Consider the following 18,060-nt stretch of genomic DNA (forward strand, 5'->3'; position numbering starts at 1 on the left):
CATTATACCACCCACTGAAGCAGCCCTTTAAACATTTCTCAGGACTGCTATTACAGTCTATGTGTGCAGTTGTAAACAGACATTTAAACCTGGCAAAATAAACCATTTGCCAAGTCCAAACCTTCCTTTTTAATACATATATGTCACCCCCAGGGTAAGGTGTATTCAAAGCACTTTTTCATGTCCTGGAAATGAAAAACTCTTTCATTCGCGTTTCACTACTAGGAGGCCTGCCTTCCCATAGGATTTGATTTGATTTGATTTGATTTATCTATTTGTATAGCGCGCGATTGCCCGAGGGCGTCTTGGCGCTGAGATATACCACTGGGTCTGATGATGTTGACTAAAGATGTGTGGAGAAAAGCCATGTTTTGACTTCCTTTCTGAAGGATTTCAGGGATGGACTAGTTTTTATGTCTAGTGGTAGTTGGTTCCATATTCTTGCTGCGTGTACCAGGAAGCTTCTTCCGCCCCAGTTAGTTTTCCGAAATCTAGGGACCCTGATGCATTTCATTTGGCTGGATCTGAGTAATCTGTTTGGCTCATATAGTTGCAGATGTGATTTTAGAAATTGTGATCCAATTCCGTTTAGTGCCTTGTATGCCAAGCATAATGATTTAAAATGTATCCTACTTACAATTGGTAGCCAGTGCAGGTTTTTTAGTTTATGGCTTACTTGTTCGAACTTTGGTATTCCTAGTATCAACCTGGCTGCTGCATTCTGCAGGCGTTGTAGCTTAAGTAGGATTTTCTTCCATGCTCCGGCGTATAAGCCGTTCCCGTAATCCAGTCTGGACAAGGCTAGTGCTGTCACCACTGTCTTGCGTGAATCATACGGTAAGTACGGTAGAATGTTTTTGATCATTTTTAGAATGTACCAGAGTGACGAAGCTAGTTTGCTGGCTTGAGCGTCGAAAGAAAGGTTAGTGTCTAACATGATCCCTAGGTTTTTTACCTTTTCTGACGACTCTGGGCATCTTCCCATATCTTTAGGCCACCATATGGGGGACCATATGTTTGTGTCTCTTCCTAGTATCATGACCTCACTCTTGTCCCCGTTTAACTTTAAGCAATTCATTCTCATCCATTGACTGATTTTTGTCATGCAGATTTGAAATTTTTCTGCTGTGTCCTGTACCTCCTTGCTTATTGACACCACAATTTGGGTGTCGTCGGCGTAGGATATAGGAGTGAAGCCGTTGTTCCTTATTATTTGTGCAAGTGGAGCTACATATAAATTAAAAAGAGTAGGGCTCATTGATGAGCCTTGCGGGACTCCGCATGGTAGATTGAAAAGCTTGGATTTCGCTTCTCCTAATTCTACTGAGAAAGTTCTGTTCTCTAGGTAGGAGGCTGTGAGAGCGCATGCTGTGTCATGTATGTATGCTGTTTTTAACCGTGTAATAAGGATTTCGTGGCTGACCGTGTCAAAGGCCGCCGATAAGTCGAGTAATATCAAGGCGGCCTTCGATCCATTGTCCATTATTTGCCTAAGCTCCTCCACTGCTGTGATCAGGGCCGTCTCCGTCCCATGTTCTACCCGGAAACCGAACTGGGAGTGATCCAGCCAATCTCCGTCCGTCAGATGTTGGGATAGCTGTTTATTTAGCAGTTTCTCCAAGATCTTTGCGGCAAAAGGGATCCTGGCTATGGGTCTATAATTGCTGGGATTTTCGCAATCTAGGTTGGGTTTTTTCAGTAGTGGCCTGATAGATATCATCTTCCAGTCATCTGGGAAGATATTGGTGTTGATAATTTTGGAGAATAATTTTTCCAGTACTAGGCTTAGTTGTATGGAACAAACCTGCATTATTTTGGGTGGACAAGGGTCCATTGGGCTGCCTGAGTTGGTAGTGTGGATCTCTTTCTCAATCTGTTCGGCTGTAGGTGGTGTAAATCTAAAAACTGATTGATCTTGTTGAATTGGTGGCTGTGATGTGTCCCCTTCTATTGTCTCAGTGTTCTGATTTTTGAAGGATTCGTATACTGATGAGACTTTATTCACGAAGTATTCTCCTAGTATGTTGCAGAAGTCTGATGACAGTGCTTCTGGGATGTTGTTTTCGAACTTTGATAGTTTTTTGACAGTATCAAAAAGGGTTTTGCTGGAGTTTTTTGACTCGTTGATCTTTTTAACGAAGTATTTACTTTTTTCTACTATTATTAGTTTTTTGTAGCTGTTTAGGGTATCTTTGTATTCTTGTCTGAGTTGGGTATCGTAATTAGTTCTCCATTTTTTCTCGGCTCTTCTACATGTTTGTTTTTGTGTTTTTAGAGCTTCTGAGAACCAGGGTTGTGAGGGGGTTTTTCTTTTAAGAGTAGCCTTTTTTTGTGGGACTGTCAGATCGACTGCCTTCTCTATCCATTCATTAAATTGTTTGCAGGCTATATTACTGTTATCCTCTAATGTGGGCTGGGATATTTGGAGTTTTCCTATAAATGCTTGGTTGTCAATTTTAGACCAGTCACGGTAGGTTACTTGTTTAATATGCTCCACCGGTCTTCCAGTGTCCTCTTTAACTTCCAGAGTGAATCTTACTAGTTTGTGGTCTGACCATGGGATTGGGAGAGTGTCAATTTTGTTTAAGCTCTGACATGATGTGAAGATACCATCTATCGTATGTCCGGCATTGTGGGTACCTAATTGTACTTTCTGTTTCAGGTCGAAGTTTGCCATTGCATCAATGAATGCTGCTATCTTAGGATCTGAATTTTTCTCTAGATGCAGATTGAAATCACCTAAGATGGTATAGTCTGGACATGACACACTAGATTCAAGAAATGGACTTAACAAGTCTATTAAGGGAGTTTTTGCACTAGGTGGTCTATATATTAGTATTCCATTAAACGTGTAATTGTTTGTAATTTTTAGGATGACATTGGTTTACCTTATTACATTTAATATGCGAAAAATGTAAATTGTGAGCAGGTACCCTCTTTAATGGTAAAGTTAGATTTTAAGTCACAAATCTGAAAATGCCACTTTTCGAAATTTGTGCCAGCCATTTGGTGCCTGCAGCCTGTATCCTGGGACACATAACTAGGTGTAGCTGGCTGTAGGCCATTGTGTATTGCTCACAGACAGTGGCATAAAGTGAGAATAGGTGTTGTCAGGATGGGCCATCTCTGTCAGTAAAGGGGGAGAAGCTGTCACCAGCACAGCTGCACATCACAAATGTTCCACCTCAACACACTCACACACAGTTTCACACTAGTATTTTGTGCCCCCAGACATGCGGGGGCCAGGGCAGAAAGGCAGGGAATTCCAGACACTTCTTCAGGGAGAGGGTTCTAGAAGCTTCTCCCACTTCAAAGTGGCCACCAGGTATAAGCAGTGGACCCTCAGACCCAACTCTTCAGTACACTTCTGAAGCTGCTGAAGACTTAGAAGAAAGGCTTCTGTGTTGCTCTGCTGCAAAAAGGACTGCTTTGCAGCCCTGCTACTCTGCCCCCTGAGTGAGAAGGACTAGCCCTGAACCTTGAATTCAGGACCACCAGAGTGACTCCAAGGTCTAGTTGGCTGGCCTCCTGATCAGAGCCTCAGAGCCTCAGGGACAGAACAGGCTCTAATCATCTTGATCCCTGCTCCTGGACTATGCCTGCTGTAAGTCCTAACCCCCCCCCTCCCCCCCACACTGCAAATGGTGCCCCTTCAGACCTAGACTCTTGGAAGCACTGTTAAAGGTGCTCTGCCATTCCAGCTCTGGACTTCACCAGAATTGATGAAGTGTGTCGCAAACCTGCCACACTCTCACATCGCCTCATCAGAACTGATACAGCCTCAACGCAAGCTCACATCGCAGTCTTTGCAGCTCCTCTTCAGAACTAACTCAACGTGACACAGCTTCGACGCAAGTCTGCATCAGAACTTCTCATCAGAAACAACGCAGCACAAAGCATCCTTCATGAAAACCCACATCGCAGCCCTGGCAGTTACTCAAAACTGACTCTGTGTGCCGAATCCTCGAAGCGAACCTCGCATCGCTCCTCAAAACCGTCATCAGCGGGCCTAACTTTGTTCTTGTATCCAGCCTGCACGCCATCTCAGTGGCCCTAAACTTGTGATTTTATTCCCAGTCCAGCACACCCAGATAATCACAGTTGGCGGTTTGTGCTTTTTTAGGACTAATTTTACCTAAACCTTTACAATTGCATATCTCTGGGTTCTACTAATTGATTTTTGATGTTTTGCTGTCAAATAGTTTATTACATTTTACTCTATTTTTCTAAATTGGTTTGAGATTTTTCCTGTGTTGTGTTCTCACCTTATTACTGTTTGTGTCCTGCATAAATACTTTACACAATGCTTCTAAGTTAAGCCTGGCTGCTTTTGTACCAAGCTACCAGAATGGTTAAGCACAGTTTAATTTAGGGTTTGCATGTGTTTCACCATGATGAGAATTGTGGTTGCTGCTTGAGTAGGGTTTCACCCCCATCAACCAGTAACCCAATTTCCTACAGTAGAGGTAAGTTGGGACAGCAGTTCCTGTTGTTCAAGTTAAGGAAGTTTCTGGGTCAAGCCTGTCCTTTTTTCTGTCCCTGATTACTGCTTCACAGGTACCGCTATGTGCATAAACCTCACACTTCATTATGCCAATGTTGGAAATGCTCCAGTTTGGAGACAGCCATAATACTACCTGAGGTAAGAAGTATCACTTTATACATAGGTTGGGTCTGAAAAGCAGTCTGGCAAGTATACTTAAAGAGAACAACCCCAAACTGGTTCTGCAATCCCAGTTTTAGAAAATGTGTTTAAAGGCAGGACTCAAACTACCCCACTTTGTTCCAGTTTCACGTTCTTTGTAACAAATGAAGGGTGTGCTCCACAGAGAACTCAAAAGACTGCTGTGTGTCAAGTGCTGATGTCTACCTCACAGCCAGTTTCCCGTAGGTGATGGTCTTTACTTTCCTCTGGCCTTTTAGTCTATCTACCTGCAACCACAAGAGGAGAAGTTGTCCAAGAGGAGAAGACCAACATGATCCTGGACTGAAGAACACCTTGAGAATGCATACTGCCTGAAAGAGGGAACACAGGAGTGACCCATGCTGCAATACCTATCCCATACCTATCCCAAACACTATCCACAGCCTGTCTCAGGCTGTAACTGCTGAGCTGCATGAATCCTTCACTGGCCTGTGCTGGACTGCTACTGCCTTGCAGCATGAATCTTGCACTGGCTCATGTCAAGCTGCAACTGCCAAGATGCATAATGTTACACCCACCCATGTCACACTGCACTTGCCATGCTACATGACTTCTGAACTTCCCGTGTAGGTATCAATCTGCCATGCTTCATGAGTCCTGCAATTGCCTATCTTGGGCTGCAATTGCGGTGCTGTCTAAACATTGTTGTTGGCCCCAAACTAGGTAGCCAATGCAGAGATCTCTGAAGACTGCTGCCCAAGGTTTGCTGACAGCCACCTATCAGCACTTGAAAGGCCAAGCACACCAAAGATGCATTTTGGTCCCCTTGTCCTCACTACTAGGACAGCATGCTCTTACCAAAGACCTCTGTCTGTAGTTTAGACCCAGTAGCTGCAACGAACTGAGGTGAGCACAAGGACTTGAGACTGTTGTCAGGGACCGACGTGGTCCCGACAAGCATATTAGGAGTTTCCTCTCCGCCAAGGTTTTCATGGTGGTTTCTCCTCCATGAAAACCCTGACGGAGGGGAAACAAAGGAGGCCTTACAGGGCCCCTTCTGCCTCATGCCCCGTGGATGCACTGAGAGGGGGGGCAAAACACAACTGACATGGTGGATAGATATGTGTTTCTTGCTCTTCATAGAGCCCCCTTGTTAACTCTTGCTTTAATACAGGCCAATTGGTTGCAAATACATTGCTGGTGCGCCTGTGTCTTCATTTATTGTTTTCTTCTCTGCATTAAAACCCAATAACAGACACTGGATGGATTCCTGTGAATTTAGTTCAGTGCATTATAGGTCCCTAAACACAAATAGTTAATGAAAGTATTTTGTTTTGTAAATGATCCAGTTGCTGGCAATTTGCTTTAGTTTACCCACATAAATGGAGTATCATTTGCAAAAGCACAAGATTAGTCTGATTGCACAAAATTTTCGATTTATGTGCATGTTCCTCGGCTCCTATTGCACTAAACTACATAATTTCTCTGTAAGCCCCTTTCTAAGAGTACAACCCCTATGAGCCCAACTGGTTTTCCTAAAGTCAATGTAAATTTCCTCGTACTATTGGTGTGCGCTAGCATGTTTTATGATTCGTAATGACACACTCAATGTCGATGTAACCAACAAACAAAATTTCCCGGAAATCCCTGCCTCGCATAGGATGCAATTAATCAATCCTCTGCGCTGCTCTGATCACATTGGCATACCGTAGGCGGGCTCAAGCTTCGGGATATCTCACTGCAGCTCGCATCTAATCACAAGAAAGGAAATGCACTTTTGTTCTAAGTACATCTGTTTCTGGGCCTCCTGGCTCAAGTGTTTTTCCTACATCCCAGCTCCCAGAAGCCAAAAGATTGTCGGAACCCCCTAGACTGAAACTAGACTTTCTGAGAATGGTAAGCAAATGATGCCTAACTTTGCCTTATCTAGTTTAGCTGTACATTATTCTTTCAACTTATTTTTAACAGAACCTACCTGCAAAAGACAAATTAATTACACAATCTATTCCAACTGCATTCTAAATATATCCGTATCTACCGCAGACCAACCCCAGCGACAATATTCCCAGGTAAGTATGCACGGGATTTTCCTCTTTGGATCTATATTAAAAAAAATCAATTTTTAGCTCATATTCACTCCCCCACCCCCCTCAAGTGCTTTACCCTATCACACTTGTATCGAAACACATCGACACAACAATTCAAGATAAACAGGACCTCGAAGGAGAATCTTTTAAGAGTGCTCTAGATCAACAGAAAGTTGCACATTTTTATTGATTCACATCTCAACATGACGGATTATCCAATGGACTGGTGTCAAAGTGTGCTAATTAAAAAGATGCATTTTTTTAAATAATAACTTTGCATGAAGTGATACAGATGAGTTTTGTTAAGTTTTCCACTACTTTTACGCTCACACTACAAGCCTTGGTAAAGGATTTCTGTTTGAATTTGAAGCTAAAGATTACCTGTACCATTATTTTTGTAATTTGTGAGTGAAATATGTATCCAGTTCGCTCCCAAATATCTACATTATGAAATACTTTTTACCAAAGTAGCCAAACAATTATGTGTTGATTTCTTAACTTGATACAATGGATTTGGTCACCTTGTACATTTAGCTGCACCAAACCACAGCAGAGCATGCACTGGTATTGTTCGCATATGAGTCCAAAACATGGGCCACATGGAGTTGGCTAAGCGAAGATGGACCAGGTATGTTGGAGAAAAAGACAAAGCTGGGAATCACACAAATTGCCTTGTGACAGGATATGGTATTGTGACAGGATGTGGTAATAGCAATAACTAGATTAGTAGGAAGGAGTCAGAGATCCTTATTCTCTACATCAAATAGAAAACAGTGTGAGCAGCGAGGCTTCAACAGTTATTGGGTTATAACGCCTACTTTCAGAGCCCACAGCTCTGCCACAATAAATATCTATATTACACATTCTTTTTATAGTTTTTAATTTCCCCATGTAGTTGCAAGGTCGTGCTGTACACCCACCCCATCCCTTGCAATTCCCTTCCATCTAGCCTAGATATTCCTAGAATTCTTGTGGAAGAACTCAACCCCATTATCCATTAGTAGGAATGCTGTAAATATTCTTTCTTCTTGCTGTTTCCCCCTGTAAATCTAATTTGTGCACTGTGGCATTTCCACACCATGCCCCCATATTGTAAAGGATAAGCTTTTCTGTTTTTTTACCGTTTACACAAAAGACACCTTGGCAAATGGTGAATACAACTTGAACTTAAAGGCTTGTTGCTGTGGTGAAAGGGATGGGAACATTGGAGTACACCAAAGAATAGAGGCAAGTACAACGTGACAGTTTAAGAGAGAGTTAATGAATGATACTTAAAAATAAAGTACCTGTTGTGCTTTCTGGGCCGCCCACAGTGTCTTCACGGACCTACATGTTTTTTAAAGACATTTGTCAATTACATGCAATATACACAGTATAAATGACCCATTATTTTGTGAAATAAGGTATTAGTTAGACAATGCATTTTCACATTTCCAGTGCCCCATGTATTCTGGAATAATCACATACTACTAAATGAACTGTACCAAGTGCCATACAGAGTTGCAATACCCTATACTGTTTAAATAAATTGCAACCAATGTTTAAGATCATCATTTATAAAAGTGGGTAAAAGGACATAAAATAGACATCATTTTTAAAATAATCTGTATTAAGCTGTAAACCTTGTTTAGTTTTTTAGTATTTTGCCATATGTAAGTAGCTCTTTGGATGCATATGTCAATATGTCAATTTTAAAATGAGATTTCCCTTAGTATTGGCTCTTTATTTCAAACAAATGGTCTTAATTTGAGTTTAGCAACACCCTTGACAAAGTTGAATTCCCTTTTTTCTGTCAACTATTAATCATTGTTAGGCATGGACTGCCCTGGGCCTAAGTGACAAGAGTGGTCGGCCGAAAACACTACAGACCAAATCACTGCAACAAAGTCTGCATGTAAGTTAGGTCTATACTACACTGTGCTCTTGGTGCTCCGGCTGTGAACTTCCTGCGTCTCCTTGTGGCATGTTTTCTACTTATTCCTCAAGGTGTTCATAGAATGACCTTCTCAATCGTTCTGAAGTTGCTGATTTGTGAAGACAGAGTAGGACCTGAATTATTGGAAACCGTAGGGTTAGTTGGTTGGATATTATTTTTCACCTGCAGAAATCTTTTTTTGATTTACATCTACTTTGTACACTACTCAATCGAGCTTAGGGGCATATTACCAAGCCAGGCGATAAAATTATCGCCGCTTTAGCGGCAGAAAACTGCAGCTAAAACGGCGATAATGGGCTTGATAATATGCCGCAGAGAATTCCAATAGAAGCCCAGGTTAGACTTCCTTCACATCTAACATGGGCTTCAATTGGAATTCCATAGGGCATATCATCAAGCCCATTATCGCCGTTTTAGCGGCAGTTTTCTGCCACTAAAGCGGCGATAATTTTATCGCCTGGCTTGATAATACGCCCCTATATCTCATAAACAGTAGTAAACTTGCGCCTTCAGGCTTGAAGCCCACTATTGATGTAGTTTTACGAGAGACTGGATTTCAAATGCACGCTTCAAGGTCCAGCTTACATAACTGCACCCATTGCAGCATTCCAGGGATGGTGGTGAAAGAGTTTTATGAATTATTTTGACTCAAGCGACAATACAGGTGAGTACGTTTTAGCAAGACAAAATATACCGTGCACAAAAGCACTTACTACTTTTTCCCTTCTTTCTTTTAGAGGCACAACCCCTTTCCCTGGGACCAATACCTTTTTTGACAAACGTTCCCTTGTCCTTGCAACAATGAGAGTGGGTCATGACCTTCTTTGCCAGAGTCTATGTCCCAAGATAATGGTGTCTGAAAGCCCCAACATGTCTATTTTTGTGGGTGTTCACATATTTCATGAGCTTTTCTGCCCTGCAATGTACTCTGCTGTCCCACAGGAGGATATATATTCAGAAGAAATCTCTGCGTGAGTAAATCCTTTTACAATTACAAACACGTGAATTGACAAAAATAGTTTGCACTTGTAAAAATACTATTTGCCGATACATGGATACATGCAAATAGTTTTTAAATGGGGTTACATATGATCACCTGCCCATTATCTACTACCCACTGCTCTTTATGTTCCTTTGACCGCATCCTTTAAAAATCTTTCTCAAAAATACTGCTCAAGCTTCCTCAGCCCTCTTTATTACACTATTTGCCAAATATGACATGAACCATGAATTTGGTCACCCACATCACCCATTTTATCTGCCATGAACTCCAGGTGATAAACAAGGAGGCATATTATTGATAATTTATTTCTGGACTTTAACTTGCTTTCAAAGGAACAACGAATCTCATGATGCAAACGTACAATGCTCATATGTCTTCATTGTAAATCTTTGTCAGTAAGATGTCAGTGGCAAATGCTTTCAGAAGATATCCAACTTTTGGTTCTTTCTGAACGGAAGGTAGTTGGTGAATAAAAACTTATGCCCTCCAGTAGGTTGTTTAAATGTGTATTACAAGTGATTGCAGAGAGCAGTGTCTGTTCCTAGTTATAAGGATGTGTGAGAACCACTGGATGCCTAGACTCACAGAGTTAGTAGTTAGGATTGTATGAAGTGCAATAATTTGGAGGAGCGTTAAGCCATGAAGAAGACAAGGCCTAGTGCAGCTCACAGAGTATATCTTCCACCAACTAACCCTCTTTGGTGATTATCCACCTCCCTAGATTTCCTTTCCAAATATCATTACCTAACTGAACAATTTCACCAGTTATATTTTGGGAGTTCAATTAACCCTACATACCTCTAGTCAACCAGCTTTGGTCATCCTTCAGAGTTGTTTTGAATGAGGATGAGTAGATATATTTCTGATTAGTTAGGCTTCCATTATTCACATTTATGTAGTAAGGTTTATAATACTTCATGTTATGTCTCATATGTTCAACATTTTGGTACTGAACTTTCTAGTGAATACTTTTTGTTCTGACGATTTACTTCTGGGTTTCCCCCCGTCCAATACAACTGCGTCAATGCAATTATTATGCACATTTGAATGTTCTATTGACACTCAAGATTTGTTAAGATACTTATATGCAGTCACTCCTAAACAGGGTGATAGAAATGTCTATAGCATATATTTCAACAAACTGTATAAACTCTACATAAGAAACAAATACAGATTTTCATGAAGCCTTGAAAAAGACCAAAAGAACAAAATAATTATCAACTTAAGTAAACAGTATGCTAATGTGAATAAAGAATGTAAGAACAAACTTTCAAAAAAGGGTTATGCCATTATTTACCTGATCACAAAAAATCAATTAACTATATATGCATGTTTGCACATAAATATGGCATTTGCCGCTCACTAAAATATACATAAGCAACTATTTGCAACATCATACTCATTTAACCACAAAGAAGGGAAAAACCACTTAATCATACCTCGATGACGACAATGTACTGAGCAAACTGGAAATACGTGGACTCTGTAAAAGAAACATGATTTATTGTTGAGTAAATATAGTTTAAGACAATTGGCATCTCATTCTCTACAGTTATGAGACCTTTGCCAGGGCAGTCATCAAAGAGGAGTTGTATTGCAAGAGCTACCTCTGCTGATCCAGCAGTGCACCCCTTTGTACATCACAAAAATGGTTCACCACTTAAACTTGCTTTGCTTTGCTTTATATAATACAAGTGAGCTAACAACATGGGACATGGGACTAAGAGAGAGATGTACAGATGGAAAGCCTTTCTTTCTGGTTCTGTAACATTCTTGATTTGGTTGGTGAATAACCTCGTGCAATATCTGGGCAGGCGTTTGCTGAATTTCCCTAGATTCAGTGAAAAGGGTCCAAAAGGATTAGAGCGTTGAAGATGCAAACATAATCCAGTAGTCAATGTTTAAAAGGAAAAGACCATCAAGATAGGATAGTGCCTCTCATTTTAAACTAGATTGTGTTCCTAAGAAAAGATTTTTAGGCCATACTTATATTTAAAAAACTACATTTTTCATCTATATCCCTATCACACTAGAAAAAGTAGAAGGTTGAGGACGATTAATTGTAAACTTAGAGCAGGTGTGTTCTGGGGTAGAATGTCAGTGAGAAAGTGTGGAACTAGACACTTTACTGCTTTGAAAACAAATGTTAAGAGTTTGAATATGGTCTAGTTGATGGTTTAGAGGCAGTTGGTTCGGTGTGCTAAACTGAGGTGAGGTCATGCTCGTGTAAATTACAGAGAGCTCTGTTATCAAAGTTCATGACTCTGTCAGGTGGACAAAGCAAGGGGAAGGGGAGACTATTGCAAAAACAAATTCTTATGCATGTTGATTTGGGTTTTATTTGTGTTTAAGCATGTTTGTGCTTGTATCTTGCATATATGCAGTAACTGAAAACGTGCTGTGACAGCTGTGTTGGTAAAAAATTTTTTCAATTTTCATGGATGGACAGAAAGAAAAAGAACCCAAGGTTTCTGACAAAGGAGGCAAATATAAGACAGCAATTAGGAAAGTTGATGAACTTTGTAAAAGAGATTTGCTGATAAAGGAGGAAAGTGTTAGAGGCATTCAGCATAAGTAACCATAGTGCCATCCACTGTCTGGTCGCATGTAGGATTTTGGTAATGCATGAACTGCATTAATGAATGGAGGTGGAACTTAAAAACAGGACAGAAAAATATTTGGGTGTTATCTGCAAAATATTTATAGGAGAAACTGGATGAAGAGATAATACCAGTTAGAGCAGATGTGAAGAGTGAGAAGTGTATATCATATATAATTGCATTGCAGTATTTGATCACACTGTAGTCACTTTATTAAGTGTACAACTCTGATCCCTTTCAATATAATTGAGATACTTTTTGATTAAAGCTGTATTTTCAATCAATGGAATCATAAAAGCAACATACATTGTACAAAACACAAGTATGAATACACACACTTATATATGCATAAAAGACAATAGCAATTATCCTCCCAACACACATCATACTAGGAACAAATATATCTTTTTTTCATGTTTTATATAGCTCGAACTGGACCCAAAAGGATCAAAGTGTTTTACATGAGCACCAGTTGCATTACAGAGAGACACGTTATTTTTTTTGGGGCACGGGGGGACTAGGGGGCATATCAACAACAACCTGCGATAATTATCTCTAAGCGCACTTTGCGCTAGGATAATTATCGCCGGCTAGCGTGAATTTTTATCGCTGAGATAGCGTGCTATTAGCAACGCTTATCTCAATAGCGATAAAAATCCTCACGCTAACAGGCTAACGTGAGATTATCGCTGGAAACCCAGCGATAATCTCACGTTACCTTGTTGATAGGGACAGGCAAACTTAGCCATGATATCCTCCTTCCCTAGGATATCATGGCTAAGTCAGAAAAATACCAGACGTAAAAAAGCAGCGCTAACCGCGGTTAGCGCTGCTTTTTTTGTCTCTAACAGGGTTAGTGACATTCTTGATAATAGGAGAAATGTCGCTTAGCGACATTTCTCCTATTATTTTACTCTGGAACGCCCCCTTTGCATCTCATTAGAGATGCAAGAGGAAGCGTAGAGTAAAAGGGTGCTAACATGCAAATTTGCATGTTAGCACCCTGTTGTTGATAGGGCGCTAGTTTTATCTCTCCTTTTTTGGCTTTTAAAGCCAAAAAAGCAGAGATAAAGCCCTTGTTGATATGCCCCCAAGTGATTTGCAGAGAATCACAGGGTGCTTGAGCGTCCCTTGCAGAGACTCAAACCCGGATCCTCAGCTTTGAGGTCGACAGTTCGAGCCGTTAGGCTGTATCCTTTCCCCCTTCTATCCTTAAATCATTTCCAGATGTAAACAATTTGTATAAAGTGCCAATGCATGCACAGTCAATGTGCTACCGTCAAGTGCAATTAAATGTACAAATAAAAAATTAAACAAATTAATATAAAGGGCCACTGCAAACGCAATTAACAAACTACCATTTTGCTCAGATAAATACATACATTAAAACATGTTAATGATTAGAAAAAGGTGCAAAAGTTTGACATGCCATTTATATAAAGTGTATGATACTAACCCTACCTTTGTCGTTTTGCACATAAAAAAGCAACCACATACTCTTAAATGAATATGGCCAAAACTCAGCACAATATAACTCTTAAAAATTATTAAAATTATATTTAAAATATATCAAAAGTGTCCCAGTTACGTAATAAATAAAATAATACCACGGGGATTCCAACTCAGGATTTTGGGTACAAAGGAAAAGGAAAAAAACACCTTTCCAATGTAAACCTACCACTTTAGCTGTTTACCTGAAGACATTTACTGTGCCAAATCCAAACAGACAATAAATATTTGGCAATAGTAAACACTATAAATCGCGTTGTTGCGTCTGTGCTAAGATTTCTGAAGGCCTCCAGGTACCTTCTAGTTCCCAGAGACCTACATAGGGGTAATATCCATTGGTTTCTTTGGGTAGCATAAGCTGGACAAAAGGAAAAATACATGAGTAAACGTCTCCGAGGCACCCATCAACGCAGGACATAAATCATCTTTGGCTGCTACCTCAGTCCACTTACTACAAAAAGCCATTGTTGGTAGTAACTTACATGTAAACAGTATATACAGTTTACGTGCCCTCATCGGCACTATTTCATCTATGGTAGGTTCAAAGCAAGGAAGAGGTTTAAAATCCCAAAATTCCCTGGTTAGTCTACCAGTATTTTCAGTGACCCTTTGTAATGTCATTACTTCCCAATTAATGCTTTTTAGACTGTCTTTGTAGACTGAAATCAGATCGTCAGGGTTTTTTTATTTAAAGATATTTTTATTATGTTCAAAAATTCTGATAATCACACACATTTGTATTCATACATTTCAGCCTTGTTACATCAGGTACATGAATACATAATAGTGATTCAGTCACTCGCGTCAATTGTCATTTCCATCTCTTTAGTAGGAGAAATACACAAGTCCCCCCGAAGTGTGTTCCATTTGCTCCATTTTTTATCCAACTTCTTAGGACATCCTCTAGATGTAAACACCTCCTTTTCTGCAATCATACATTTGTCTAGTTCCTTTGCCCAATTCTTTGTCGATGGTCCCTCTGCCACCCCCACTTCATTGCTATTGCACGTTTCACCAATGTATAACCTATAGTAGCCATTTGTTGCTCCACTTCTGTAAGGTCAGTCGCCTCCCTTATATTAAGGAGCCCCAGTGGTGATGTGAGGTTAATCTTTTTACCCAGTGCTTCCTGTATGTGTTTTGTTGCCTTTTCCCATATAGGTCGTACAAGTGGACATTCCCAGATAGTGTGATAAAAGGTTGCTTCTTAGTGACATCCGCGGGACATATTGCATACTGTCTACTCCCCATTTTTGCTAATATGACCCCAGTGAGATAAGTTCTATGTAAGAGTTTTAGTTGAATCTGATTAAGACGAAAAGGGATGGCTGCCTCCTTTGGGGACATCAGTGCTGTTTGCCAATCATCATCTTCAATGTGCCCTATATTAGCTTGCCATCTTTCTTGAAGAGCATGAAATGGATCCAGCAAGTTATTACATTGTTTCCGATACATTAAAGATATGGCTTTGTTTAGGTTCAGAAAGCAACCGATCTTCCAAGGGGGACGATTCCGGTAGGTTTCCTATGTCTGGGAGTGCGGCTTAGAGGGCATGGCGAATATGCAAGTAGCGGAAGGTCTCCCCTTGAGCTAGTTCATTCTTCCCCCTTAACTCCTTAAATGTGAGGATTTTGCCCTTTTTCACTAGATGGCCTATTGTGGAGTTTCCAATAGTGTCCCATTTATCAAAACAGGGTTGGTTACATAAAAGTCTGACATTTTGAGTGGACCATAATGGTGTGGCCTGGGTCAGTACATCCGACCAGCCAAGATGTCTAGTAGCTTGGCGTCATATTTCCACTGTATGGGCTGTCGGGCCCAGGTAAAGCCCTTTCCGGACTTTCGTATAGAGAGCTCCTAGGCATCACTCTGTGGTAAATAATTTAATTACCGGGACTTAATTTGATACAGAAACATAATAAAAATAGCTCAGTAAATAAGAGGCAGAATCCGTGGTATTAGAGGTTCGGAATGGGCTTTATTCCAATGGACGATTCGAATCGGTTGCTCCAAGTTCCATCACCACGAAGGTTCAGGAAGTGAAGTACCTACTTTATTGATAATTAATCACTTTTATACAATAGGCATTACAGTGAAACAAATGCAAGAGGCGTAACAATTGATAGTGTAGATAAGAGATACATACGTAGCAAAAGTAGGCGTAACTGGGTGTGACTAAAGAACGTCATCAGGTGTGATGTCATAATAGGGTGGTTCCATGAAAGAATTTCGCAATGTCAGCAGAAATACTTGGCAGAAATGCGCGCGCAGCAACATGACGTGTGATTGACGTGCAACTAGGGGGTGAAGGGGACTTGACATTTAGCTCTACATGTGGCGACAGAAGTCTGGAGGGTCAAGTCAACCTAATCCCAAATCATATCTAACATCCTATGTTTAAAGAACTATGTTATCCAAAAGAGAAGTCTCTTAGAGTAGAATCTTATTCTATACTGACTATACTGACTGTTAGTGCATGTACAAGCGTCTAAGTGTCTACACTAGATGCGAGGGCAGAAGTCTTCCATAATAATAGGGCTATGAATTACTTGCATAAAGACAGAGAAGCCGGGCCTTTGCTCGGTAGCTGGAAGAATGTTTACTTAAACTACTAGACAGGAATGCATTGGGCAGGGAGCGGAGCAGATAATTTCGAAGGTGAAATACAGTTTTTGGCAGGCAACAGGCTGATGTCAGGCTTCGTGAGCCGCGCAGGGAATGAGACAAAGTTCATGGTCACAGATGCAGGCTCAGACTGGAGCTTTCAGAGGCAGAAGGCAAGAAAAGCTTGATGACAGAATCAGGGCCTACTTGCCTGGACTGTAAAATGGCATAAGTGAACCATATAAAGCCGGTGGCCTTTCATACTTAGGAATGGAATATCCGGCCTATTCATGGCGGATCTGAAAGAGGACATGTTGACGGTGGACGCACATGTGTTTGCGTCTTCATAACTGGAACTGGAGGGAACATACATGTACTTGTGATTCATACATGAAACCGTTGGGGTCCAAGATAGGGGACATAACTGATCGGAAAAATCCATATTTCCACAACTCCCTTCCCATCTGATATCTGTCTAACAAGTATGCAGGGTCTGTTGGGGAGCGATATATCCAGTGATTCACCACAACTAACTGTGAGGCCCAATAGTAGAGTTGTATATCTGGGAGTGCAATCCCTCCATCATACCATCATACCACCCCTTAGTCAATTTATGTAACGTTATACAAGGCTATCCCCATCCCACAGTAATAAACTAACCTCACTTTCTACGTTCCTGAAGGAGGAGTCGGGGACATTGTAAGGACAGTTTTGGGGGATGCATAGAAAGCGAGAGAGAGACAGCATCTTAAATAGGGCAGCCCGACCCAGCAATGAAAAGGGCAGGGATTTCCAGTGCCTAACATCATTGAGCAGTCCCTCCAGGGGGACGGCTTCATTTTTGTCAAAGAAGAGCTGAGGATCTGGGGTTATAAAGATTCCTAGGTAGCGGAATCCTTTGAGAGCTATCGCCACCTTGCAGCCTGGGAGGAGTTTTAAGTTGGTCCCAGAATAGCAAAAATTACCGACTCGGACCAGTTAATTGAATGGCGGGAGTATTTGCCAAAATTCGTGAAGATATTTAAGATTCTGTGCACAGATTTATGAGGGGACGCTAGATATTATAGGATATCATCAGCGTATAGAGATATCCTGTCTTCTTGTCCCTCCGCCCATTTCAGCCCTCTGAGCAGTAGGTCACCCCTCACCCATGAAGCCAACGGTTCCAACATTAAGTAGAAAATCGAGGGGGACAGGGGCCAGCCCTGTCTGGTACCCCTGCCTAGTGTAAATGGGTGGGACATGTGGTTGTTAACCATGACCTGGCCCTGTAAATCCTTGTAAAGCAGCTTAATCCAGCCCATACATTTTGGGCCAAACCCTACGCGCCAAAGCACTTCTATAGAGTGCTATTGTGGCATCTAGGGTTAAAACAACTGCATCTTCCTCTATGAATTGTTTATGACCCAGGACATTATGAAGGCGGCGGAAGTTCAGTACTGTGTTTCTACCTGGCACAAAGCCAGATTGATCTGGATGGACCAATGATGGGATTATGGAGACCAGGCGAGAGGCCAGGAGTTTTGCAAGGATTTTTGCTTCCACGTTGATTAAAGAAATCGGTCGATAAGAGCCGCAACAATTAGCAGGTTTCTCTAGCTTACGAATAGCTACAATAGAAGCCAAACGTTGGTCTTCCAACAGGACTCCCTTTTCATAGCTTTCATTATTCATTT

The 18,060-nt window shown here is 41.1% G+C and overlaps 1 protein-coding gene across 3 annotated transcripts in view; it reads right to left on the bottom strand.

Annotated features, from left to right (window-relative positions):
- LOC146835070 (vitamin D3 hydroxylase-associated protein-like) overlaps window positions 1–18,060 on the bottom strand; it is a 562,514-nt gene that overhangs the window by 113,128 nt on the left and 431,326 nt on the right. For all 3 annotated transcript variants that reach the window (XM_085602734.1, XM_085602733.1, XM_085602732.1), the window contains 2 exons: window positions 11,111–11,154; window positions 8,019–8,058 (listed from right to left, as the gene is read on the bottom strand). In XM_085602734.1, the coding sequence (XP_085458860.1) occupies window positions 8,019–8,058; window positions 11,111–11,154 (84 nt within the window). The remainder of the gene's footprint in view (window positions 1–8,018; window positions 8,059–11,110; window positions 11,155–18,060) is intronic.

The sequence above is a fragment of the Triturus cristatus genome, chromosome 4_2 (assembly GCF_964204655.1).
Source record: "Triturus cristatus chromosome 4_2, aTriCri1.1, whole genome shotgun sequence".
Classification (NCBI taxonomy): domain Eukaryota; kingdom Metazoa; phylum Chordata; class Amphibia; order Caudata; family Salamandridae; genus Triturus; species Triturus cristatus.